The 26,172-nt window shown below is 41.3% G+C and overlaps 1 protein-coding gene across 1 annotated transcript in view; it reads left to right on the top strand.

Annotated features, from left to right (window-relative positions):
* The window catches only part of LOC126249144 (calcium/calmodulin-dependent protein kinase type 1-like), a 481,462-nt gene extending 459,880 nt beyond the window's left edge, over positions 1 to 21,582 (top strand). The window contains exon 8 of the mRNA XM_049950797.1: positions 16,914 to 21,582. Coding sequence (XP_049806754.1) covers positions 16,914 to 17,048 — 135 coding nt within the window. The 3' untranslated portion in view covers positions 17,049 to 21,582. The remainder of the gene's footprint in view (positions 1 to 16,913) is intronic.
* The last annotated feature ends 4,590 nt before the right edge of the window (positions 21,583 to 26,172 follow it).

Raw genomic sequence — 26,172 nt, 5'->3', positions numbered from 1 at the left:
CAATGTACCTGGGCTTTCCCTGAATGGAGCAGTCTCTACTGAATCAGACACAATTGCAGAACTCTTAGCAGAGCATTATGCTCAGAGTTCCACTTCTATGAATTACCCATTGGCCTTCCACTCTCTGAAAGATCGGTCGGAACGTTGGAGCCTTTCATTCAGTGAGTGGGAATTCCAAAGTGCCCTAGCCACTTGCCCTGATATAGCTCCTGGGCCGGATCGCTTCCACTGTCATACGCTCAAACACCTCTTGGTGGACTGCCAGCAACACTCAACCTTTTCAACCATATCTGGGTTGAGGGTGAGTTCCCATCACAATGGCAGGAAAGCATCATCATACCAGTGTTGAAACCTGGCAAGAACACACTGGAGGTGGACAGCTACTGCCTCATTAGCCTCACCAATGTTCTGTGCAAGTTGCTCAAATGCATGGTGAGCCGAAGGTTGAGTTGGATACTTGAGTCTTGGGGCCTTCTGGCTCTGTCTCAGGGTGGGTTCCATAAGGGCTGCTCTGGCACCGATAATCTGGTCTGCCATCTGTATGACCTTTGCCTGCTGCCAGCACCTGGTTGCCATCTTTTTGACATGCAGAAGGCATACGACACGGCATGGCGACATCAAATCCTCACCACACTTCATGGGTGGGGTCTTACGGGCCCACTCAATTTTTATTCAAAATTTTCTTTTGCTTCATTCCTTCCACGTGCAAGTTGATCCCACCCATAGTTCCTCCATCCAGCAAGGCTCTGTCCTGAGAGTCTGCTTCTTTTTAGTCGCTATCAATGGGCTAGCTGCAGCTGTGGGAACATCCGTATCAGCTTCTTTGTATGCTGATGACTTTTGCCTGTAGTACAGCTCCACTGGCATTGCAGTTGCTGAACGGCAGCTGCGGGGCACTATCCACAAGGTACAGGCTTGGGCCGTAATGTACGGCTTCCAGTTTTCCGCCACCAAGACTTACATCATGCATTTCTGCCGGCATCGCACTGTTCACCCTGAGCCACGGCTTTATCTTGACGGGGAACCTCTTGCTGTGCTGGAGATGAATCAGTTTTCAGGCTTGCTTTTTGATACCTGGTTGACTTGGCTCCCTTATATTTGGCAGCTTAAACGAACATGCTGGCACCATCTTAACACTCTTCGTTGCTTCAGTCACACCAGCTGGGGTCCTGATCGGCCTACCCTTTTACAACTGTATCGGGCATTGATTCAGTCCCGTCTCGATCATGGGAGCCTGGCTTACAGTTTGGCATCATCTTCCATGTTGCGGTTGCTTGACCCCCTGCTTCACTGCAGGATCCGACTTGCAACTGGAGCTTTCTGCACAAGCCCTTTACAGCATACTTGTGGAGGCTGGTGTCCCTCTGTTGTGGATCCAGTGCCAAAGACTACTGGCCACCTATGCTGCACATGTTTGTAGCTTGCCCGGGCATCCAAATTACCGTCTCCTGTTGCCCAACTCAGTCGTCCATCTTCCCAAACTGCGGCCCCAGTCAGGGTGTTCGATTGCGGTTAGCATCCAGTCTCTTCTCTCTGGGCTTGAGCTTTTCCCTCTGCCACCTCTTTTCCGGGCCCATGTCTGTATTCCCCATGGTTTGTGCCCCGTCCATGCCTTCAGCTGCGCAAGGTTTGAAAGACTCAGTCCCTCCTGAGGCCCTCCGCTGCTGATTTCTTTCATCCTTGCTGCATTTTCTGGATCCACCATAGTCTAGACTGACGGTTCGATGGTTGCTGGTCGAGTTGGTTATACTTTCACTCTCGGGGATCACTCTGAACAATACTCACTGCTGAATGGCTGCCATGTTTTCACTGTGGAGCTGGTAGCCATCTCTCGCGCCCTTGAGTATGTCCGCTCCTGCCCAGGTGAGTCCTTCGTCATCTGTAGTGACTCCCTGAGCAGTTACCGAGCTATCGGCCTGTGTTTTCCTCACTCTCGTCTGGTGATGACTGTCCAGGAGTCCCTCCATACTCTTCCCTGTTGCGGCAACTCCGTGGTTTTTGTGTGGACCCCAAGTCATGTCGGCATCCAGGTAATGAATGGGTTGACAGGCTGGCCAAACAGGCTGTCTGTGCACCAGCCCTGGAGATTGGCTTTTCAGAGTGTGATCTCCAGTCAGTTTTGCGGCAGAAGGTCCTTGGTACCCTGCGTCCACCAAACAAACTTCGGGTCGTCAAGGAGACTACCTGTGTGTGGCGCTCCTCCTTGTGGGCCTCTCGCAAGGACTCCGTTGTACTCTGCCGGCTACACATTGGCCACACGCAAGGACCCACCTCTCTGTCGCTGTGGTTCGGCGTTGACAGTGTTCCACATTTTGTTGGACTGTCCACTTTTAACTGCGCTCAGGCAGACGTTTGCACTGCCTGATATGCTTCCTGGCACTTTTAATAGATGACACTGCAATTGTGGGCTTAGTTTTGAGTTTTATTCATGAAGGGGGCCTTTTTTTTCTCAATCTGTAGGTTTGTTTCTTGTGTGTGTTAAGTTTGGCCTTTGGCCCACGGTTTTAGATTGGGGTTTTTTTAGTGTGTCTCTTGGTGGTTGGCTTTTCCTTTTTTTGTTTCCATGGTTGGCCAACCACTGTAACACTATGTGTGTTTTTAATTCCTCTTTTTCTGGTGTTTGTCTATGACTCTGTGTCTTCCTTGTTCTGTGTCATCCCTTGTCATCTCCGTTGCTTGTTTTTCTTCTTGTGGGTGTTTCATGGTCATGGAAAAAGGAACAGATGGCCTTTGTAGTCTGGTCCCTTCAACCCACACAAACCAACCAACCATCATGTACATGGTGAGAGGTCATGCCTGAAATTTGGTATTCTCAGGACAGTCTTGACACCTTGCATCCTAGAATATTGAATTCCCTAATGATATCCAAAATGGAATGTCCCATGTTTCTAGCCCCACATACCATTCTGTGTTCAAAGTCTGTTAATTCCTGTTGGGCAACCATAATCACATCAGAAACCTTTCCACATGAATCATTTGAGTACAAGTAACAGCTCTGCCTATGCACTGCCCTTTTATACCTCGTGTATGTGATACCTGTATACATTCATATTGCTGTCACATGGCTTTTTTCACCTCAGTGTACAGCAATGACATTCACTTTGTTTTCAGTGTTATGGCAGATATGAGCAGAACTGTTACCATAGTTAACTGGCCATGTCCTTTGCCTTCCAATAACTGTTGTGTCCAACTACCTGCAACTATAATCAGTACTAAATTAAACATTTCCCATCTGTTCCTAATTTGTAATTTGACTCTTCAGATTGTTGGCTGTTGGAGAGTAAAAAACAATTGAATCCACCTGTATGAGATCTAAAATAGCAGCAGCAGAAATTGTAATAGTTCCATTTGAGAAAGTTAAGTTGATATTAATATCTCTGTAATTAATATAACTGTGACAAGTCTATTTTTTATTTAGTGAGGATTTTTCTTAAAATTCACCTCAATGAAAAAGAATTATGATATCTTAAGCAGTCCTGGGAATATTTGAGGTGGACAGGTTAGCTAAATCAGGTTGTCTATGCTCGATGATTTTTATGAGTGGCTGTGGATTTTGTGCAGTATAGACTGCTAAACTACATTTACACAGATATTGATATACATTAAAAGTACTTTTATGTGCGTCCCCATGTTGACAAAATATGTCTCCTCCTCCGTGATGGCTTTCTCATGGAGGATTTTGGACTGTCAACTGTATGACATTTGTTTTAGTTACTATTTCTGATTTCTCACATACAGTATGTGATCAAAAGTATCCAGACACCCTCAAAAACGTAAATTTTTCATATTAGGTGCATTGTGCTGCCACCTGCTGCCAGGTACTCCATATCAGTGACCTCAGTAGTCTTTAGACATCGTGAGAGAGCAGAATGGGGCACTCCACACAACTCAGGGCTTCGAACATGGGCAGGTGACTGGGTGTTGCTTGTGTCATATGTCTGTACATGAGATTTCCACACTGCTAAACATCCCTACGTCTACTGTTTCTGATTTGATAGTGAAGTGGAAACGTGAAGCGACATGAACAGCACAAAAGCGTACTGTCTGTTGACTGACAGTAATGCCAACAGTTGAAGAGGGCCGTAATGTGTAATAGGCATACATATATCCAGACCATCACACAGGAATTCCAAATTGCATCAGGATCCACTGTAAGTACTATGACAGTTAGGCAGGAGGTGAGAAAACGAGGATTTCATGGTCAAGCGGCTGCTCATAAGCTGGTAAATACCAAATGATGCCTCGCTTGGTGTAAGGAATGTAAACATTGGATGATTGAACAGTGTAAAAATGTTATGTGAAGCGACAAATCACAGTACACAATATGGCAATCCGATTTCAGTATGTGAGTATGGCGAATGCCCAGTGAACATCTGCCAGTGTGTGTAGTGCTCACAGTAAAATTTGGAGGTGGTGGTGTTATGATGTGGTCATGTTTTTCATGGAGGGTGCTTGCACCCCTTGTTGTGTGTGGCAGTATCACAGCACAGACCTACATTGATGTTTTAAGCACCTCCTCGCTTCCCACTGTTGAAGAGCAATTCGGGTATGGTGTTTGCATCTTTAAACACGATCGAACACCTTTTTATAATGCATGGCCTGTGGCAGAGTGGTTGCATGACAATAACATCCCTATAATGGACTGGCCTGTGCAGAGTCCTGGCCTGAATCCTGTAGAACATCTTTGGGATGTTTTGGAATGCCGATTTCGTGTCAGGCCTCACCGACCGACATTGATACCTCTCCTCAGTGCAGCACTCTGGGAAGAATTGGCTGCCATTCCCCAAGAAACCTTTCCGCACCTGATTGAACGTATGCCTGCGAGAGTGGAAGCTGTCATCAAGGCTAAAGGTAGGCCAACAACATATTGAATTCCAGCATTACCAATGGAGGGCGCCACGAACTTGTAAGTCATTTTCACCCAGGTGTCTGGATACTACTGATCACATAGTGTACTTCATGCCATCAATCATTAAACTGTTACGCATATGCATTTCTATGGTAGATATACTTCCTCGTACATCAGTGCATCTCTGTACTAGAGCCAATTCGCTACATCATGCAAGTCACTGAAATTTAATTTTACTTCAATATCCCTAAGCAGAACAGAAGGTACAATGCCTTATTTTGCTACTCTCTTATCTGAATATGAATAAGAAGTTATGGTATCAGTATAAATAACAATTGGAAATACCATCTTTTTAATCAAGACAAATAAATCAAACCAGGAATTCTGCATAATGTTTATCAGTAACACAAAATTTGAAATCTCTCTTCTCTCACGTCCTTCATCTCAATGAAATAAAAGGAATTGTGAGGCCATACCTAGAGAGGGCTGTAGTAGAGATTCCTTACAAAATGTGACTTGACTTCCAGCATATCCTCACAGTCTGGAGAAAATAGTGGAAATATGATTACTTTCCACATAAATATTTAAAATTTGATTTAAGGATCCCACTAATCATATGAAGGAGAACAGGGAAGATCCTATAGAAGGCTATTCAGCTTCTGGTATTTTATAATGTTTTATGAAGAATATAGCATAATCATTTTTCATCTATCTTGCATGACATCACTGTTGAAATAAATACTGGAGTTCACTGTTTTCTGCAGTACCTTGCTAATGCTACCAGCAATAATAGTAAACTTGTTGTATGGAGGATCTTAGGTCTAGATTTGTAGAACGTAAAGGAATTACTGTATCTCCTAAATACAAAAAGCTTCTTTCAAAACATTTTCTAAAAAGCAGCCAAACAAGTAGTAAAATGAAACCCCTGCAAATATCAGAATACAATAATAAAAATGTATTACCTTTGGAAAATTCTAACAGGACAATTCTTAGTTCCTAAATATTTGGTATAAATAACAGTGAATAATTTTAAGCTTGGTGCCAAATCTACTTAGACTCATTAATGAAATATCAAGCTTTTTGAAGCATAGTATAATAGCCTGTCAAGCCAAAGCTGCATGCTCATTAAAATAAAATAATATGCATGAATATTTTAGAGATTTTCCTAGCCCAGTTGTAGTTGTCAGTCGGTGTGTACCATTTCCACTGGAAAGAGTACTACCACAAAACAAAATATGCTATCTGTGGCTGTAAGAGCTGATATGTGTCAAGCCTTAACAAGAGATGTACCATGAACTAATAGTGAAAGAAATATTTGTCTCACTTTATTGTAATTTGCAGAGGTAAAAATAATTCTCTTTTGTGCAGGAGATAAGTGTGTGTCTATAAACAATTTATTCACATTGTATGATTATGAAATTCAGTTTTACTTACCATACCATATGACTAATGTGTTCACATAGCATCAAAATGTACTGCAAATGTGGGAAAATGTGCATTAAATTTATGAATTTAAGTGGAGCTGTTATTTTAGTTATTATGGAGTGACACAGACGTTTTCAATTTTACAAACAATCTGAACAATGGCACACAGTTGAATGACTTTTTCAAGTTCAGAATTTCAACTCTATCTTCCTTAATGCTTTTTATTTATATACCAACCATACAAGTAATTACTACTCACACTTTCTGTTTCACTCACACTTCCTGTTTCACTTAAAATAAAATTAAAACATTGCTTTAAAATTTTTTTTCCATGATCTGTAGCATCATCTCAAGGCAATATTATAGTCATATAACTTCATTTCCTCCAGTTTATCTTCTTTTCAAGGTAAAGATGTAGTTAATTTATTAAATTGTAGAAATAAATTGTTTGCGATGTATGAAGAGAGTGGTAGGTATCGCGATGCCTAAGAGAATATTGAAGAAGAGACAGTGATCCATCAGAAATAAGTTAAAATAAGTGCAAGATGAATCAACTATGTGTTGGCTGCCTTTCTCAAAACAGAAGAGAAGGCAATAAATTGGAGAGGCTAAGGCACTTCAGTAGCTGCAATGATGGAGTAGTACTAGTACTACTAACAGTTTCCTTTCTTTAATAATAGTAATAACTTATTATGTCAGTTTCATCATTTCATGTTCCTGTAATATAATAATCCATCCCTTCACTGCACCATCTGACTTTTCTTATTTTTGCACAACTTTGAAATACAGAAAGGTCTTGATCAAACAACTCTTCATTAAGCATTATGCATTTCAAAATTTCATCAGCAGACTGAAGATTAAAATCAAATTTAATACAAAGCTCATTAAAGTAAGTTGGCACTGATTCTATTCAAATAAACAATGGCACTGTCAAATATGCCTACATAAGATGAGATCTGTATTGTATTTGGTCTATGTGCTTACTTTCATGAGCTTTGTATAAAGTCTGATTTTAATCTTCAGCCTGATGATGAAATTTTGAAGCATGTAACACTCAATAAAGAATCAAGACCTTTCTACACTCCTGGAAATGGAAAAAAGAACACATTGACACCGGTGTGTCAGACCCACCATACTTGCTCCGGACACTGCGAGAGGGCTGTACAAGCAATAATCACACACACGGCACAGCGGACACACCAGGAACCGCGGTGTTGGCCGTCGAATGGCACTAGCTGCGCAGCGTTTGTGCACCGCCGCCGTCAGTGTCAGCCAGTTTGCCGTGGCATACGGAGCTCCATCGCAGTCTTTAACACTGGTAGCATGCCGCGACAGCGTGGACGTGAACCGTATGTGCAGTTGACAGACTTTGAGCGAGGGCGTATAGTGGGCATGCGGGAGGCCGGGTGGACGTACCGCCGAATTGCTCAACATGTGGGGCGTGAGGTCTCCACAGTACATCGATGTTGTCGCCAGTGGTCGGCGGAAGGTGCACGTGCCCGTCGACCTGGGACCGGACCGCAGCGACGCACGGATGCACGCCAAGACCGTAGGATCCTATGCAGTGCCGTAGGGGACCGCACCGCCACTTCCCAGCAAATTAGGGACACTGTTGCTCCTGGGGTATCGGCGAGGACCATTCGCAACCGTCTCCATGAAGCTGGGCTATGGTCCCGCACACCGTTAGGCCGTCTTCCGCTCACGCCCCAACATCGTGCAGCCCGCCTCCAGTGGTGTCGCGACAGGCGTGAATGGAGGGACGAATGGAGACGTGTCGTCTTCAGCGATGAGAGTCGCTTCTGCCTTGGTGCCAATGATGGTCGTATGCGTGTTTGGCGCCGTGCAGGTGGGCGCCACAATCAGGACTGCATACGACCGAGGCACACAGGGCCAACACCCGGCATCATGGTGTGGGGAGCGATTTCCTACACTGGCCGTACACCACTGGTGATCGTCGAGGGGACACTGAATAGTGCACGGTACATCCAAACCGTCATCGAACCCATCGTTCTACCATTCCTAGACCGGCAAGGGAACTTGCTGTTCCAACAGGACAATGCACGTCCGCATGTATCCCGTGCCACCCAACGTGCTCTAGAAGGTGTAAGTCAACTACCCTGGCCAGCAAGATCTCCGGATCTGTCCCCCATTGAGCATGTTTGGGACTGGATGAAGCGTCGTCTCACGCGGTCTGCACGTCCGGCACGAACGCTGGTCCAACTGAGGCGCCAGGTGGAAATGGCATGGCAAGCCGTTCCACAGGACTACATCCAGCATCTCTACGATCGTCTCCATGGGAGAATAGCAGCCTGCATTGCTGCGAAAGGTGGATATACACTGTACTAGTGCCGACATTGTGCATGCTCTGTTGCCTGTGTCTATGTGCCTGTGGTTCTGTCAGTGTGATCATGTGATGTATCTGACCCCAGGAATGTGTCAATAAAGTTTCCCCTTCCTGGGACAATGAATTCACGGTGTTCTTATTTCAATTTCCAGGAGTGTATATTTCAAAGTTTTGCCAAATCTGAATGGTTGCCTGCCTCTACCATGGATGTATTTCTCCATCAAATAAGGGCTTAATGATTTCTCAGATCGTTTTCCACTTAATTTTACCCAGTAATTTTTTATCAATTTATCTCTGTCATATAAATTTCCAGTGCTGTCCATTTAATAAGCATCTAATGTCTGTATCATTCATCATCACTGCTATACTCCAATCAATTGAAATTGCTTGTTTGTTGACAATTCAGATCTTGCAACCTAGTGCCCCCAATCAAAGGTGACCAAATGAGGTTAGACTGAGGACAGGGCCTGAGATCTGTGTCGAACCATCTCGATTTAGGTTTTCCAGTTTCCCTAGATTGGCCAACATGAATGTCAGAATGCTTCTTCTGTCTTGCTGTGCATAGGTAGAACACAGTTATAGTTTTCACTGGTGGTAATGTATAGACTGATGGCACGAAAAAAGTGGTTCTGGGGCTAAATGACAGTGAAGATCATGAAGTGAATGAATAACCAAAACAAGTCCAGAGCACAGCAAAGTCATCTTAAGCATGTACAAGAATCCAGAGAGCTATCCAAATCACAAGCATAAATCAGGCAAGGTCGAAAATCTACTACTCTATGGTATGTAACTAAAGGCTTAAGTGACTGGTGAGGGACTGGGCAGCAATAATCGGACTGCAGTATTTAGTGGTAAACCCTCATCAGAGAGTGGTGCCATCTCATGTGTTGCCATGGCAGCTGCACTTCATGCAGGCACAAGCTGTGCTGTCACCTGGAGCCCGAATATATCTGATGGGTTCTCCCTGTAGACACTCGGGTAGCCTGGCCTGTGCTGACATCACCAAGGAAGGAGGGGGGAAGAGAGAGATATGCAGGAATTCCCACCAAAGGTTCCTGCAGTAGGCCCCATTGTGACTGCCTGGGATGGAAGGTGGTGGCATTTGTGGGAGTCCAGGCTGATTAATGGAGTCCGTGGTGCAGCTTGGGCCAGCCTGCAGGAGAGTGGATGTGGTGGAGATGGAACCAATGGTTCAGTCCCCATGGGCACTGTTGGCCAATAATGTTCAACCTCAGTTGATGGTAAGGAAGGTGGGCAATGGTGGTGGGGGTTGGAGTCGGGAGCAGTGTAGGGGTTTGACATCCATCAGCTTCCATTGCTGGTCATTGTCTACCTCCTTTTGACACCTGAGGGCAGAGGGTGTAGTGGTAAGAGGAAGGCTCATGGGCTGGCTTCTCTCTGGAGTGCTTGCAGATAACACACCTGGTGGCAGTGGAGGGGAAAGGGGTGGCAGTACATCATATGGCAGTCAGAGGTGATTCCAGTGCCAAACCAGCTGCTCCTGCCTGGCCTCAACCTCAAACATCTGCCTCCCCTTACTGCCAGTGATTGGGTCCACCCAGGATTCTTGTTGAAACTAAAAGCCCAGACGTGGGAGTCCACGTGGTAATATGACTGCACATGTGGGCAGTGGTCCCACTGAGCCAGATACTCAAATGGGGTGAAGGGCCTGCATCCGTGTGCAATTTCATCTGGGCTACATCCATTCACAGGGATGGACCAGTAGGTGGTGAGGAAGCTGGTGAGTACATCCTTGGTGAAACTGTCATCAGTAGCTTTCACATATGCATCTTGAATGTCCTGACCATCTACTCAGCTTCCAACAACCCCGGAAGGGATTGGTGAAATTAACATGCACTCTTGCCAGTGGTGGTCAGGATATAACCAAGGGTTGAAACGCTGTGCTATGGCCAACTAGTTGTCGGTGCGGGCATGGCAGGTTCAATTGTGGTATCAACCCGAGGCCTATGCTCATGATGCCATTCTATTGCCTACGTTCTGCACATTCCCTATTTTGCAGTGTGGAGCAGCTTCATTACGTGGGGGCAGAGCATGGAAGGTACTACCACTTGGCATTCGGCATAGTCCCTAGCCAACAAACTGACCCCCTCAGTGCTGTTAAGCCTTTACTGTAAGGAAAGATGGGTGTGCCATTCCAGGCTGGTGTCCTTAGGCAAGTGCTTCAGCCAACCCCACCACACAGCACACAAAATCTTGCAGAGGAGCAGATCACAGGCTGTTTCTGTTGCTACTTCATACACTGTAATTGGAAATTCATTAAGAGTGTATTGCTGATTTGCATCTAATGCAGAAAACAGTGGCTTGTGCCTACCAAACTCGCCATCTTGGCTGCATGGAAATTGAGAAAGTGCTTCAGTATGGAGTGCTGCATGGTGGGCCAATAATTGATCTCATAGTTACTTATGACCAGTGCTCACACTTGCAACCACTGCACTGTTTTATAGGGAAGTTTTGAATGTGAGCTGAACTGATTCGTTTTGGCCTTCCACCTGAGGTTGGCATCCTATCTCATGGGGGCATCATGCTGCTTAGGTGGGATGACCTTCATAGTCAACCCGTATCCCTGACTACCTGTCTTCAAGCTGTTGCTGTTTGCCTCTTTCTTCCCCACCTGACTTTTTCCCTTTGTGCCATTTATCTTCCTTCAGCTTATTGGGCGGCTACCTCCACCATTTTTGCTACTCGGTGACTTTAATGTGCATCATCCCCTTTGGGGTTCTCCCAGGACCTGCCAGAGAGGTGCCCTCTTGGCTGACATTCTTAACCAACTCAACCTCTTCTGCCTTAACACTGGTGCACCCACTTTCCTTTCTGACTCCTTATTCCCATTTGGACCTGTCCTTTTGCACTGCCCAGCTTGCCCATCATCTTGAGTGGTCCGTTCTTTCTGATCCCTACTAGAGCGACCATTTCCCGTGTGCTCTCCATCTGCTGACTCCTACCCCATCCACATGTATGCCCAAATGGCAGTTTACTAAGGCTGATACTCCTCCCTGGTGACCTTCGCAGAACAAGATTTACTCAGTTGTGATGACCAGGTAGACTATCTCACAGACGTTATCCTTACTGCTTCAGAACATTCCATTCCTCGCACTTCCTCTTTACCACATCATGTCCCAGTCCCTTGGTAGACTGAGGTGTGCTGCGATACAATTTGTGCATGGAGACGTGCTCTCCTCATTTTTAACCACCACCCTCTGCTGGAAAACAGCATTCATTGTAAACAGATGCATGCAAAGTGTCGTCGAGTTCTTTGGGGATAGCAAAAGAGCTAGATGGATATCGTTCACTAGTTCTTTTAACAGTTCCACACCTTCCTCTGTTGTGTGGGCCAGCTCTCTGGAACCAATATCCATTTCCGGCCTGACAGTAGGTGGTGCTGTCATCGTGGATCCTGTTGCTACCTCCAACACTTTGGGCTGCCATTTTGTGGAAGTTTTGAGCTCTTCCCACTATCACCCTGCCTTTATAAATAGGAAACGAGTGAAGGAGACTCGGGTGATACCCTTCTCTTCTCCAAATCGTGAGTGCTACAATGCCATCTTCACTATGAGGGACCTAGATCATGCTCTCAGTTCATCCCAGTCCTCCACCCCAGGGCCAGATACTACCCACATTCAGATGTTGCAGCACCTCTGTCTTGCAGGAAAGCACTTTCTGCTTAACACATACAATTGCATCTGGGCTGAGGGCACATTTCCTGGACACTGGCGTGAAGCCATAATCATACCCATACCTAAGCCCGGTAAGGACAAAAACCTTCCTTCTAACTAGTGCCCCATCTCTCTTACGACCTTTGTTTGCAAGGTGATGGAATGTATGATTAATGCCCAGCTGTGGTGATTTGAATCTCACCATTTACTCACGAATGCACAGTGTGGATTTCAAGAGCAGTGTTCTGCAGTTGACCATCTTGTTAGTTTGACCACCCATGTCATGAATGGTTTTCTGCAGAAATCCCAGACTGTGGCCACGTTTTTCAATTTGGAGAAGGCCTACGACACCTGCTGGAGAACTGGTATCCTCCGTACTCTTTACAGGTGGGGCTTCTATGGGCGTCTGCCCTGTTTTCTTCAGGCATTTTTACAAGACCAAGTTTTCAAGGTGCGTGTAGGTTCTGCTTTGTCAGACACCTTTATTCAGGAAAATGGTGTGCCTTAGGGTTCCGTCCTGAGCATCATCCTCTTTGCTATTGCTATTAACCCTATCATGAGCTGTCTCCCACCAGGCATCTCCAGTTCCCTTTTTTTATGATTTTGACATCTATTGCAGTTCTCCATGGACCTGCCTCACTGAGCAGTTCTCCATGGACCTGCCTCACTGAGCAGCGTCTTCAGTGCTGTCTTGATCACCCTCACTCCTGGAGCATTGCCAATGGCTTTCACTTTTCCTATGACAAAACCATCTGTATGAATTTCTGGCAACACAAATGGTTTCTCCCACCATCTCTAGATCTTGGGCCTGTTGCCCTTCCATTAATTGACACTATGAAATTCCTGGGGCTCATGCTTGATTGGAAACTCTCTTGGTCCTCCCATGTCTCTTGCCTGGCAGCCCACTGTTCACAGTCCCTCAACGTCCTACATGTCCTCAATGGTACTTCTTGGGGTGCTGATCACACCACCCTCCTCCGTTTGTACCGGTCCCTTGTCCATTCGAAACTTGACTATGGATGCTTTGGTTATGCATCTGCACGCCCGTTCCTTTCGCTCCGTATCAACACTATCCATAATCGTGGTATCCATTTGGTTACGGGCGACTTTTACACCAGCTCGGTTGAGAGTCTGTATGCCGAAGCTGCTGAACTACCACTGTCCTACCGCCGTGACTTTCTCCTTAGCAGGAATGCATGCCATTTGTCTGCTATGTGTGGCCCCCCTTTCCTATGCCTCCTTCTTTGATGATTCCTTCAATCATCAGTATGGGGCTCGTCCCTCTTCTCTGTTACCTCCTGGAGTCTGCTTTCGCCACTTGCTACAGTGGCTTAACTTCACACTGCCTGCAACTTTCCCCGTGGGTGTGAACCCTTCACTGCCTTGGCTTTGTGAGTGGCCAATGTAAACCTTGGCCTTCATTCACTTCCTAAGGACACTACTCCAGCCTTTGGCACCCGTGTCTTTTGATATCAGCTTCCAGCGCACTCCTCAGTATTTACAATCAAGCTTTTCACCTTGTATCAGGCTGCAGAGTACATCTGATGACACAGCCTTTCCAATTGTGTTCTCTGCTCAGACTCACTCAGTGCCCTCCAAAGTCTCTGTGCACTGTACACTGCTCACCACTTAGTGCAGTGGGTACAGGAAAACTGTCACTTGCTCACACTTGGTGGATCCAATGTCATGTTTCTGTGAGTCCCTGGTCATGGCGGTCTGCCAGGAAACGAGGCTGCTGACGCTGCTGCCAAGGCTGCAGTCCTCTTACCTCAACCCGCGAGTACCTCTATTCCCTCCGATGATCTCTGCATTGCATTCTGTCAGGAGGTGGACACCTTTGGCATCGCCAATGGTCATCCCTTCACGGGAATAAGCTTCAGCATATTATGCCTCTCCCACTGCCTCGGATGACCTCCTCTCGGCCCTCCCACCAAGAGGAGATTATTATAACTTGGCTGCGTATTGGGCACTGCCTTTTTAGCTATTGTCATTTGCTCAGTGGCACTGCCCCACCACTTTTTACGCATTGTGCCCAAATTTTAACAGTCCGCCGCTACCTGCTGGAATGCCCTTTTTTTTTTTTTTATTAATTTGCGTTCCATCTTGGGTTTGCCATCTGATTTATCAGCTGTTTTAGCAAACGATGCATGGGCTGTATACCGTGTTTTACTTTTTATCCGCCGAAGCAATATGGTCAAGGCCATTTAATTTTTAGCAGCTTCAGAAACTTGGGGTCCATGCCACGCTGGAATAGCTGCTCAGTGAGAAAGTCCTTGTAGACATTCTTCTATCCTACTCTGTGTAGGTAAAACGCAGTTTAAGATAATCCACATTGGTGGTAACATAGAGACTGGCAGAATGTAACAGCTGGTTCCAGAGGTAAATGACAACAGACATCATGAAATGAACAGATAACCAAACCAAGTCCAATGTATAGCAAAGTCATCGTAAGCATACACATCAATCCAGAGAGCAATCCAAATCGTCAAATCACTAAAGTAAATCAGGCAAGGTCATGACTCTACTATCAAATGGCATATGAGTAAAGGCTTCAGTGATTAGTGAGAGACTGGGCAGCAAAGCTGGGATGCAGTATTTAGCAGTACTCATCAGAGGGTTGTGCCACCTCAAGTGCTCTCCGAGGTGGCTATGCCTCACGCGGGTGCAAGCCGTGGTTGTCGCTGGAGCCTGAGTATCTCTGACATGTTCACCCTATGAATACCCAAGCTAGGCAGGTAATGTGAATCACTGTCAAACACTAAAATTCCTTCAGAAGGTCATGATCAGTTTTCTTCCCCATCCTTCCAAAATCTATGCTTGTGCTCTGTCTCTGATGACACCACCAATGAGACAGTAAACAATAATCTTTCTTTCTTCAATTGGAGCTTCCAGTGCCACAAATCAGGTGTCAACAATTGCTAGTGCACCACATTAAAAATCCTTTCATTTGCAGTTTTCAAGTAGGGAGGTATAATCCATAATTGAGTATTGCCAGCAGCCTATTTAACCGTCACCACAAAAAGTGACAGCACAAAAAGTGAAACTTCCTGGCAGATTAAAACTTTGTGCTAGACTTAGACTCAAATCTGGGACCTTTGCATTACTGTCTGAGCTATTGAAGCACAATCATGACCCACATTCATAGCCCTACTTCCACCAGTACCTAATCTTCTACCTCCCTAACTTCAAAGAACTTCCCTTGCATACCTTGTGGAACTAACACTCATTTCTTCCATAAGAGCATGATATTTTCCAATTTTCCTCAAGATCGTCTTTACATTCTTTAGAAAATACAGGGAATGCTCACATGGTTACTTTGAAAAGGTCATGAGCAATACTCTGTCCCATCCTTGTCCAATCAGAGTCTGTCAGCTATCTTGGATGATCTTATCATCACCAGGTCATTAAATCCTCACTTTCCTTCCTTCTTTGTTTTATATTTCAAACAAAAAACTGATGAGGCATTGAGTTGCAGACAGAGACAAATGAAAAACACTAGTAAAATATTTGTCATTATTCCATCCTGGAGTTTTCCTTGTTTGAAAAAATGGTTCTCGATTTTTTCAGAAATAATTTTATACATGAGAAAATCATTTTTTATGTGATATCAGTATAAGTTTTTCAACAGTTTTAACTTAACCAATGAATTTTTATCAAGATATAAAAGTAATTACATACTGGTAAGACATTAAATTTTATTTCTTTGTACTAGTACTGGGAAATGGAAAGTAAGTCAACTTGCAAAGAGTAGAGTTATCATACCTGTACCTGCAAACTTGTTAGAAATTTGTAGTCTTCTCCAGTGCCTTTCATAAAAAGTGGAAAGTTTAAATTATTTTCTGTTCATTTGTGTCCCATCCACCAATATTTTAGAAAGGACAACAGTTTCCTCCTGTACTGTCATTGAATGTGTTTATTCATGATTCTTGGCAGCTACTGAGTAAGAAAAAATATTTGATCAACCTCTATCACTGGACTTCTATTTATTCACTTCACAACCAGTTTCTGAAAACTAGCCTCCATCATCAGGTGCCTAGCAAACAGAAAGGAATTTTGTAACTATTGACATTATCATTAAATATGACTAATATAAAACACAATTATGATGTATTAATTTGATCTAATGTAACACCAAATATTTTCTATGTTTCTTCTTGTTGGATAGACATCTGATCATGGAAGGTAGCCATCCAAAAATAGTTGTCAAGTAAATAAATTAAACTACAGTGGCAGAGATTAATTTTTTTATTTTTATACAGTCAAATCAACATTAACACAACAGAAATTCCATACCTCCAAATATAGGAAGCAGCAGAATTTTAATTTAGATGAAGTACAGCCCAATTTTTCCTGCCAGTTTTTTGTTTTATGCTATAGGTCCATCTATTCAGTAGAGACATGGTAAGCATGTTACCTTCAGTGTTGATGTGGCATACATGAGCTACACAATGTGCAGTCATTAATTCCAAAAGATTTCTCATGTGAAGCAGAAGTCCAGTTATTTTTCCCCACTCGAGATATTTTAGTTTCTCAGTTGAAAATATGTTTCTCCATTTACGCACTGCATACGAGAGGAAATTATAACATTTACATGTACTGAATGGAGAAATTTGTGTTTCAGCAAGCATATCACGCAGCCACGGTGATCCGTCAAATGCAGCGGATGGCTCTGAGTGGAAGTAGCTCTGGACGCAGCCCTGTGCCAGCTCGAACCTGCCTCAGTGAAAGCCTTAATGGCTCTCCTCGAAATGACTAGCATGTCCTGTCTTTGTTGTACAACATTGGAATATCTGTTTCAAGGCCTTGAACTGTTCTAGTTTACACTCCAAATGTATATTGGTGCTTTTCTTTCTGAATAGTCTCTTAAGTGGGCAATTCAAATTTCTGAATTTGTGCGACAAAGATCTGAAATTCTGATCTGTGGCAATTACATTAACAAATCTCATAACAAATCAGTATGATATTAGTATTTACTTGATTTTAGTGCACATCTGAAAAAAATTAAAATTTCTGTCCTGTTTTTATTTATATATATATATATATTTTCCTTATCATGTCACTCATGTGGCTGCTGGCTCATATACCTTGAAAGAAAAAGCACAAAATAATGCTTTACTTAAAAGCAAATTGCTAGCTTGCTGTGATGGAACTCTTTATGAAAGAAGTGTAAAATTAAATTACTCAAAGTTTCTTTTCAGTCGCAATGTACTGATGAAATAAATGTGCTCCTATGTGGTATATTTCTTGACAGTGGCTGATATGTATCATAGTGATGTAGATGTGGTAAATTTGGGTCACAAGAAGAGTTTCTTTCAAAATAGTGCATAAGTTTAACATAACTTCTTCTGATAAATTTGAACATAAACTGTCGTCATATCCAAATGTCAAAAATGCATGAACAGAACTTTCAGCTGATCATTTTTCCTTTAGAAACAATGAAATATTAAAGAAAATTGTGTATATTGGTATAAATTCTGAAAGAATTGGTCAAATATAAGGATGGAATGGTTTGTGCGACTGGGAAAGGCTGATAACATTGTGTTCTCCAAAATTTTTGCACTTACAATCACAGTCATTATGGCTTTTTAAGGTTGGCATGCCACATATGTTAATCAGCAGCACTGCTTGCTCTCCCAGTCAGTCAGTCAGTCAACCTATTTGTGGCGTATTGAAATGAAAAGGCAAACTTTATGACGTGTTGGTATTGGAACTTATGTAGATTCTTTCTGACTTTAGGGTTGACACAGACAATATTAATTTGTCTGAATGTTGTGTGTTGTCTACTGAATAGCTGTAAAAGAAGTGGAGATGGTGGATATGGCTTGAATAGTCAGTCCCTCACTGAAAGTATGATAAAGTAACTGCTACTTTCTCATGAACACAAAATTTAAGTATGGTAAGCCTGTTTACATTTGAAACAATCAGATTCACCAAAAACTGAGTTAGTAGATTACTTAACTGTTGTGTCATACTCTTAATTGTAATGTCAGTGCTGCATAATACTGCTGAAGACTACCTCAACTGAATAAAACTTGAATATCTTTTTCTCATTACTGGTATAAACAATCCTCATTTACTTTAATGACAATAGTGACAAATCATTAACAAGCTAGCAACTTATTTACTTCTTAAATACAATGTAAAATGATTGATATACAATAAAACTTCCATTTATGTACACTGTTATGTTACAAGCAACTGTAATGGCCTGGAGCCACCCACACCTCCTTGCATGCCAGTTACAAAAATCAAAATATTTATATCTGTGCATAACGTTTACATTGAATTTCGACATATTCTACTTATTTTTGTGTATACATTAAATAGTGCCCTAACCTTCAAAGGACAGCCAACATTTCCAGCTGAACTCTCCAGCAGCTATTGGCATAGGTAGCACAGAAGGGTATCGCTGCTTTCACTATTAAGAGAGAGGGAATGGATTATTCCAGGAACAAATGCTCCAGTGGATATACACAGTGTAAAGGAAACATACTATACAGTACACTGCTGCAGGCATATTACAACTAACCAAAAATTATTTTTTACTTCATTTAGGGAACTAACTGTATTGTCATTGGCCTAGTAGTAGCAGTAGCTCTAGTGGTATAAGTAGTTATTAGTGGTAATTAAGGATTGTATAACAGTTTCTGAATTTACTTGTCTTTTAATATGAAACAGGTTAATGGAAATCTTGACCATGTGAGCTTGACAGGTGGTGGCAGCTCTTTCTTTTGAAAATGCCTCATGTTATAATTGAGTTGGAGAATTATAGTAATTATAAAATAACATAAAAAGAGTAACGTGCTGGGAATAGTAGGAACAAATGTTTACTGTAGCAAACTTCATTATTTGTGAAATAGAGAAACTTTCAAAGGCAAGTTGTTCATAAAGTGAGAACATCTAGTATCATTATTAATTAAAATTTAAGGTGTTTGGTGTAAGATATGTTTGCCTTGATTCACAGGCTGCTGTAAATTGCTTGCTCTCTCTCTCTCTCTCTCTCTCTCTCTCTCTCTCTCTCTCTCTCTCTCTCTCTACTATTAAACATTCTCATAGCATGTGAGCATGTGTGGAGGATTATCTATTATATTTTCTTCCACTTTACGTTGTTGGCTGCTTGAATTCATTTGAGTTCAGTAACATTTTATTAGTTGCACAATCAATCTGACTGTAAAATCACTTACAATGTCCACTTTGAACGTTTCTTTATTCTGTATTTCCAGAGTTCATGTGCTCTAACTTAAAATAAGTGGTTTGAGGTGAGCACATTTGCAATGAGATTTTATCTGGCTGTGCTCTACCATTAATGATATCTGTGTTAGTAAATCAATAAAGAGAAGAAGACATACACCTTTTACTATAAATTCACTGCTAATTGGGTGATGTTAGGAAGTCATCAGTTTCCATTTTTTTGGGGTATCTTCATGTATGAAACAACATTTTTTTAAACATTGCACAAACAATTGTGCTTCTAAGCACTGTATGTTCCACATTTACAAAAAAGTTATCTTGCTTCAAACTTAAGAACAAGAGCCAAAAGTGTGTGTTAGACAGGTAATTATCCTCTCTCTGACTGTCAAGAGTGTGGGAAACCTCATGGTCTAAAGCATTGTTTCAATCTCAAATGTAGTTCTATTCTTGCATATAATATGCAACTCCATTCAGAGGTGTGTCTGAGTTACTCAAATTAATAATGTACATCAGATAATCTGTACCCGCATATAGGTAACTATTAGCTGAAGATTCAGAATAAAGTAATATACAACTACCACTTCTAAACAGAGTAAAAGACTTTACCTATTTTTGAAATGTGTGTTCACACACTCATTTTTATTTCCATTGCAACTGAAAAGGTTGCAGTACAAGGATGTTGGTATTAGTAGAAGCAGATAAATCTAGAGCTGCTTCTTGAGAATTTCAAATTTGAAAAAAAAAAAAAAAAAAATCTAACTCTTCATATCTCTAGACCATGTACTTGTCTTTAGTGACATTACAACAAGGTTTAAGCATTTAAAAATGTAGTATATATCCATTTTATGATGTTATATTGTCTGCATATTTTATTACCCAATGTATATATTATTAATGGCCTTACCCTGTATGTAGAGGTTTTGATTATTACAGTTACAGAATAAGAGACAGAACATGACTATGCAAAGCACTCAGACATTCAGTCCACTAATTCATTTACAAAGCTGCTGGTAGAGAAAGATATGTGCACTTTTAATGTTATCATTCATATTTATCCTTACTTTTGTTTACTTTTAAGGGCATAAAGTTACAATTTTTTCTTGGTTAGGCTATTTAATACTTACCATAACCATACAACAACATAAAAATACATGTTATCCACCAAGATTATGAATATGTTCCATTTTTGTCTGTGTGTACCTTATAATAAGAATATATATCTGATGAAACAAACCACAGAGAAAATACTGTGGAATTTATTTTATATGCAGTTTGCAGCACTGAGTTTAGTTTGATCTGAAGATTTCTGTGACTCTACTGCGCAAATTGTAAGTCGTGTCATGACACAAACTTAATCATACATCAGTGCTTTAGCATACTACAACATTCTTTTAGGTGGACTTGAATTGTACTGTTATCCTGATTTCAGTCAAAGACGGAATAAACATATATTTTTATGCTAGTTAAAGAATGTGCTGAAGGCTATATCTTCAATAAAGATAATTTAACATAAAAGAATAAAGACAAAATGATGAAGGGTAAGAAAAAAGAAGTAGGAGCATGGAAAATGACAATCTGCATCAAAAAGGTGAAATTTGTGAGGAACAAAATATGTTTACTGATACAATTTGAGATTTAAATAAATAAATTTAATCGTCTCATCTGATTTCACTCTGTTTTTGATATCTTCAAATTCAGTATTAAAGTTCTCATTGTTTCAACTGAAACTAGTGTTAGACATTACTTCAATATGCCAGATTTATTAGAAATTAATTGTTATCCACATATCGAACATGATGCTTATGTCACAGGAATCTTGTATTGTAGCTACCCCCAACAATAATAAACTTTAAAAAAAGGAAACAAAAAAAAATATCAAACTGATTCTTTAAATCAAAGCATGGAATTCCAAGGGGGCTGTGCTATTCCTCTAGTTCATTACTGACTTGAGATGTATGTATATATTTAAAACAATAATGATCAGGACTAATGAGTATGTTTCATGTATTTTAACTGAAGTTGATGTACTACTACATTGTATGTAAACTACCCATGTGATAATTTGTGTGTATTAAATTGCTTATAAAGTTTCCATAAAACCAGCATTATCTTTAAACTATTTTGATACCTAATGAAATACAGTTTTACACACCTCAAGGAAGAATTACATAATAACTCAGAGATATTTCATTAATGTATGTATTTTGGATGCACAAAACATGGTGCAGTCATGTCAGAGGTGATATGCACATCATTTTCTTTGACCAGACAACTGGCTCTTCCACCCACTAACATGAAAGTCTTCTGCTTAATTTAGATTCTAAATCACAATTCAAACTGACATTTTTCACACATACAGATATGAAAAGATGGATGAGAATTCCTCTTGGCTGCTTCTAAAGAAATATTGCAGAATATTATTGAATCCCTTAAAGCACCTCAAGGAAAAAGTAATGGTGTACTATCTTGAGCACATGTGTAAATCAAAATACAACATTAACAATGTAGGAAAAGATAGATTGATGCTTACCAGAAAGAAGACATGTTAAGTTGCAGACCGGCTCAATTAAAAGACACTTAGACAAATCTTTCAGCCACAGCCTTCATCAGCAAAAGAACACACACACCATCCATACACACAGGCAAGCACACCTCACGTACACGTCCAGCAACTCGGGCCAGAATGCAACTATCCTGTGGGATGGAAACAGCAATCTGGAGGGGGCAGGGAAAGGGGAGGAGAAGGGATGGTAGTGTGTGGGTGGGCAAGAGAGGAACACTATCTGGTGGACTTAGCAAGGACTAGAATGCCAACAGGCACAGTGTCGGGAGGTTGTGGGGCAGGGAGATGGGAAAAAAGAATTGAAAAGGAAGATGATTGGGGAAAGATGGGCAGGTGCATTGACAGAAGGCAGCAGACAAAGAGGTTGGAGAGAAGAATGGGGAGTAGATGATAGGACAGGGCTGGAACTGTTGGGTGAAAAGTGTGGGGACAGTATGTTACCATAGGTGAGGCCGGGATACTTACGGGAGTGGAGAATGTATTGTAGGGATAAGTTCTGCTGCAATCATTGCACAGCTTTGTATATTAGTATGACAACCAACCAGCTGCCCACCAGGATGAACAACCATTGCTCAATTGTGGCCAAGAGCAAAGTAGACCACCCTGTGGCACAGCACGCAGCTGAACAAAACACGCTTAATTTCAGTGGCTGCTTCAGTAGCCAAGCCATATGTAGTCTCCTCTCCACCACCAGCTTTTCTGAACCATGGAGATGGGAGTTACCCTTACAAACTGTTCTCCACTCCCATATTTATCCTGGTCTCAAACTACGGTAACATACTGCACTCACACTCTCCCCTCAACAGTTTCCACCCCATCTGTCCTATCATCTCCTCATTCTTGTCTCCCATCCTCTTTGTTTGCCACCCTCTGCAAACAGACCTGCCCATCTTTCCCCATTCCTCTCCTTTTTCATTACTTCCCCCCCCCCCCCCCCCCCACCTCCTTGCCCCACAACATCGTGACGCTGCACCTGTTGGCATACTAGTCCCAGCACACACACATCCTTTGTCCCCCAACCCATACACTACTATCCCTTCCCCTTCACACTTCTGCTCCACACGACAGTTACATTCTGGCCAAACTGCCAGAGTTGGTGGTCGTCTGGTGTGTGTGTACTTATGTGTATGAATGGTGTGTGTGTCTCTTTTGCTGATGAAGGGTGTGGCCAAAAGTTTTGAGTCAGTGTCTATTTGTGCCTGTCTGCAACTTAACATGTCTGCTTTACAGTAAGTAGCAATCTATCTTTTCCTGCATTGTTGATATTCCTAGCTGCAGTTCCATTGTTTGACAACATAATGTTAGTGTTATAAATGCTCTCCTGGTAGAACATCTATTGGATTGTTTTGTACAACCATAATTTCCATTTGTATACTATAACCCACACAAAACACTTTTTCTTCAATGTAATATTAATATGAATAAAACTAATTTAGAAAAATGTAATGACAGAACTAATAGAAGTTTAGATTATCATCAAAAAACACACTCAAATGAACTGTTTTTATTCAACAAAGTAATGTGTTGCTCTTGCTTTGATTGCCCCCAGTTGTATCTTCCCTTTATTCTAAAACTCCTGTATGTAACAGTCAACAGGTGAACAGTACATAGTTAATGTACAGAAACAGCTCTTAATGAAACAAATATGCCAACAGTACTACCTAAAGATTTTTTGCTAAGTGAATAACAGATTTTTCTCTATAATATTGCAGTTTATTTTCTGGGATATATTCTAAACTCAAAGCTTTCCTCTTGGTAGCCATTAATATGCAGTAAAAGTACTGCACTCGGTAAAGCCAATAAATGTTGCAAGGCTTACTGCCAGGTGCAAGCCTTTCGATTTAATATATTGTCAATAACTAGCAAAACAATTTCATCACTTACTTTCTTGAGTACCATAGCATTTGTTTTTATGAGGAAGGGTGAACACTTTCAACTTTTCCTAAGGTAGAAAAATGTAAGACAAGCACCCGAAATCAAACTTTTAACCTTCACATCAGCAACCAACAACGCTAACTTTTAGCGTATGGAGGCACCACTAATCTATACAAATATTTCCCATTCATGTAGGCCAAATGATCACACAGAAACAAAATTAAATCTTGTTTTCTTTGTGGATGTGAGGTATTGTAGACCTAATATTGCAAATGTGCTGTTTGCTGCAATAGAAAGAAAAAATGTGTGTGTTTCAACTTCACTGGACAAGAAGACAAAGCCTGTTCTCCCTAGTATTGAAGTATACACTTACTAACACTTTTTGTTCCATATTTAATTGTGAAAGAAAATGGTGAACAAGAAATACAGTATCACACAGTCCAAGAGTAATCCAGCTTCAAAGTGGTAGTTGTCATCACAAGGTAGCCGGCTTGTTATTCAGATCATACAGAGCACCAGCGAGAACTGCCATTCTCAGTGGAGCACTCACTCTTATCAGGCAGAGCAGCCACAGGATCCCACCGGGTGATGCGGCGATCACCTTGAAGGCATGGCTTCTTTCTGGTGTTTATCTTGTGGCCAATCTGCACACCACAAACCACCATATGGTGTGAGGTTCAAAGTAACAGATCCATACCCCCTTCCCTTTCCTATTCAAAATGTGGATGGTATGCAAGAAGAAAGATTGTCAGTAATCAAGAATGTTTTGACATGCAAGATTAATTTCTAAATTTTATAACCTAGAAAAGTACTCAGTGCAACAACTACTAAATTATACAAATAATGACATACAGACATCAATAACTAATCTAAAACTGCTCACTGCTCATTCATTTAGCCACACATTAGATGACAATAATGGAAATTCCTGGATTGAGAAATATGTAACATTAAGGAAAGGCAACCATTCACCTATAGCAGATCAATGCATGGAACATAGAAACACACAACAGAAAACAGGACTCATACTAGCTTTAGACCCACCCAGACACCCAATAGGTTTGATAAAGTGAAATCTTCCATCTTGTGGTGTGCGCAAAGGAATATATTAGCATTGAAAAATCAGTTAATTTACACTTATTGCATGTGACAAATTTAACAGTTTGCTGAACTTTATCCTACCTTTCATGATCACTTTTGCCTTATGAGCATGCCTCGTGAACCAAATCAAAGCTTTGCATAGGTTTCTCCTCTTTCTTACAAAAAGCTGTAGAGGGTCTCCAATGGTGTTGTGAGTCTAGCAGCTCCAAGAGAATTTACATAAACTGCTTCTATGTGGAACGTGAACAGCCAACCATCATCAGTAATAACCTACTTATAGGATATGTTTGGGCATCACTATGGTATTCACATTTGCTTACATGTAACAATACTACTTGCATAAACTGTGAGCTATATTCCAAACAACAGAAACTAAAATAAAATAAACTACACCATAACACGAACACTCAGATCATTTACACCACAGGAGTGGTGCAAAAAGTATTTTTTTAATTTATTTTTGTTTTTCCAAAACTGGTCAACTTCCTATTTCACACATGAAGGCTATTTGCTAAAAAATTTAGCACAAAAATTTGTCATACAGCTGAATGCCAAAAGACAGTCTATGTAGAAATTATTTAATTTATCATTATTAGTAAAGTACTGCTACAGAGTAAACATTCTGCAATGTGAATGTAACAATGCCAAGTTCCATGAAAATGCATCTAAATGTTTTTGTTATTAATTTTAAATAATATTCATATCATACACTTTGATAAGTAAACACTTTTTGTCTGCTTTACACCAACACAGAGTAAGAATAAAATACAAAATCTCATATGCAGGTCAACAAACTGAGAGCTATCTTTAATTACAAAGCTAGATGACTTTTTAAATTTTTATCACCTTATCAATTTTACATTGTAGGTTGTATATTGTAACTGAATAGAGAAAATGAAAGAGCTGCCTATGACATTTCTGGTATATATATTTAAACAAATCCAAAAGAAACATGTTCATATGTTGATATAGTATCTGGTAATTATATGAACAGTTTATGCCTGTAGTTGCACATAACCTGCATTATGAAAATTTACAGAAGAATGCTTTCAAATGTGAATGAAACAAAAATTATCTGAGCAGTTGGCAACATTCTTTAATATCCATTTTCAAGTTAATGTCATAATTTAGTATCAACAAGCCATAAGAG

This window comes from Schistocerca nitens, chromosome 3, assembly GCF_023898315.1.
Source record: "Schistocerca nitens isolate TAMUIC-IGC-003100 chromosome 3, iqSchNite1.1, whole genome shotgun sequence".
In the NCBI taxonomy this organism is placed as follows: domain Eukaryota; kingdom Metazoa; phylum Arthropoda; class Insecta; order Orthoptera; family Acrididae; genus Schistocerca; species Schistocerca nitens.
This window is presented reverse-complemented; position numbering and strand designations above follow the sequence as displayed.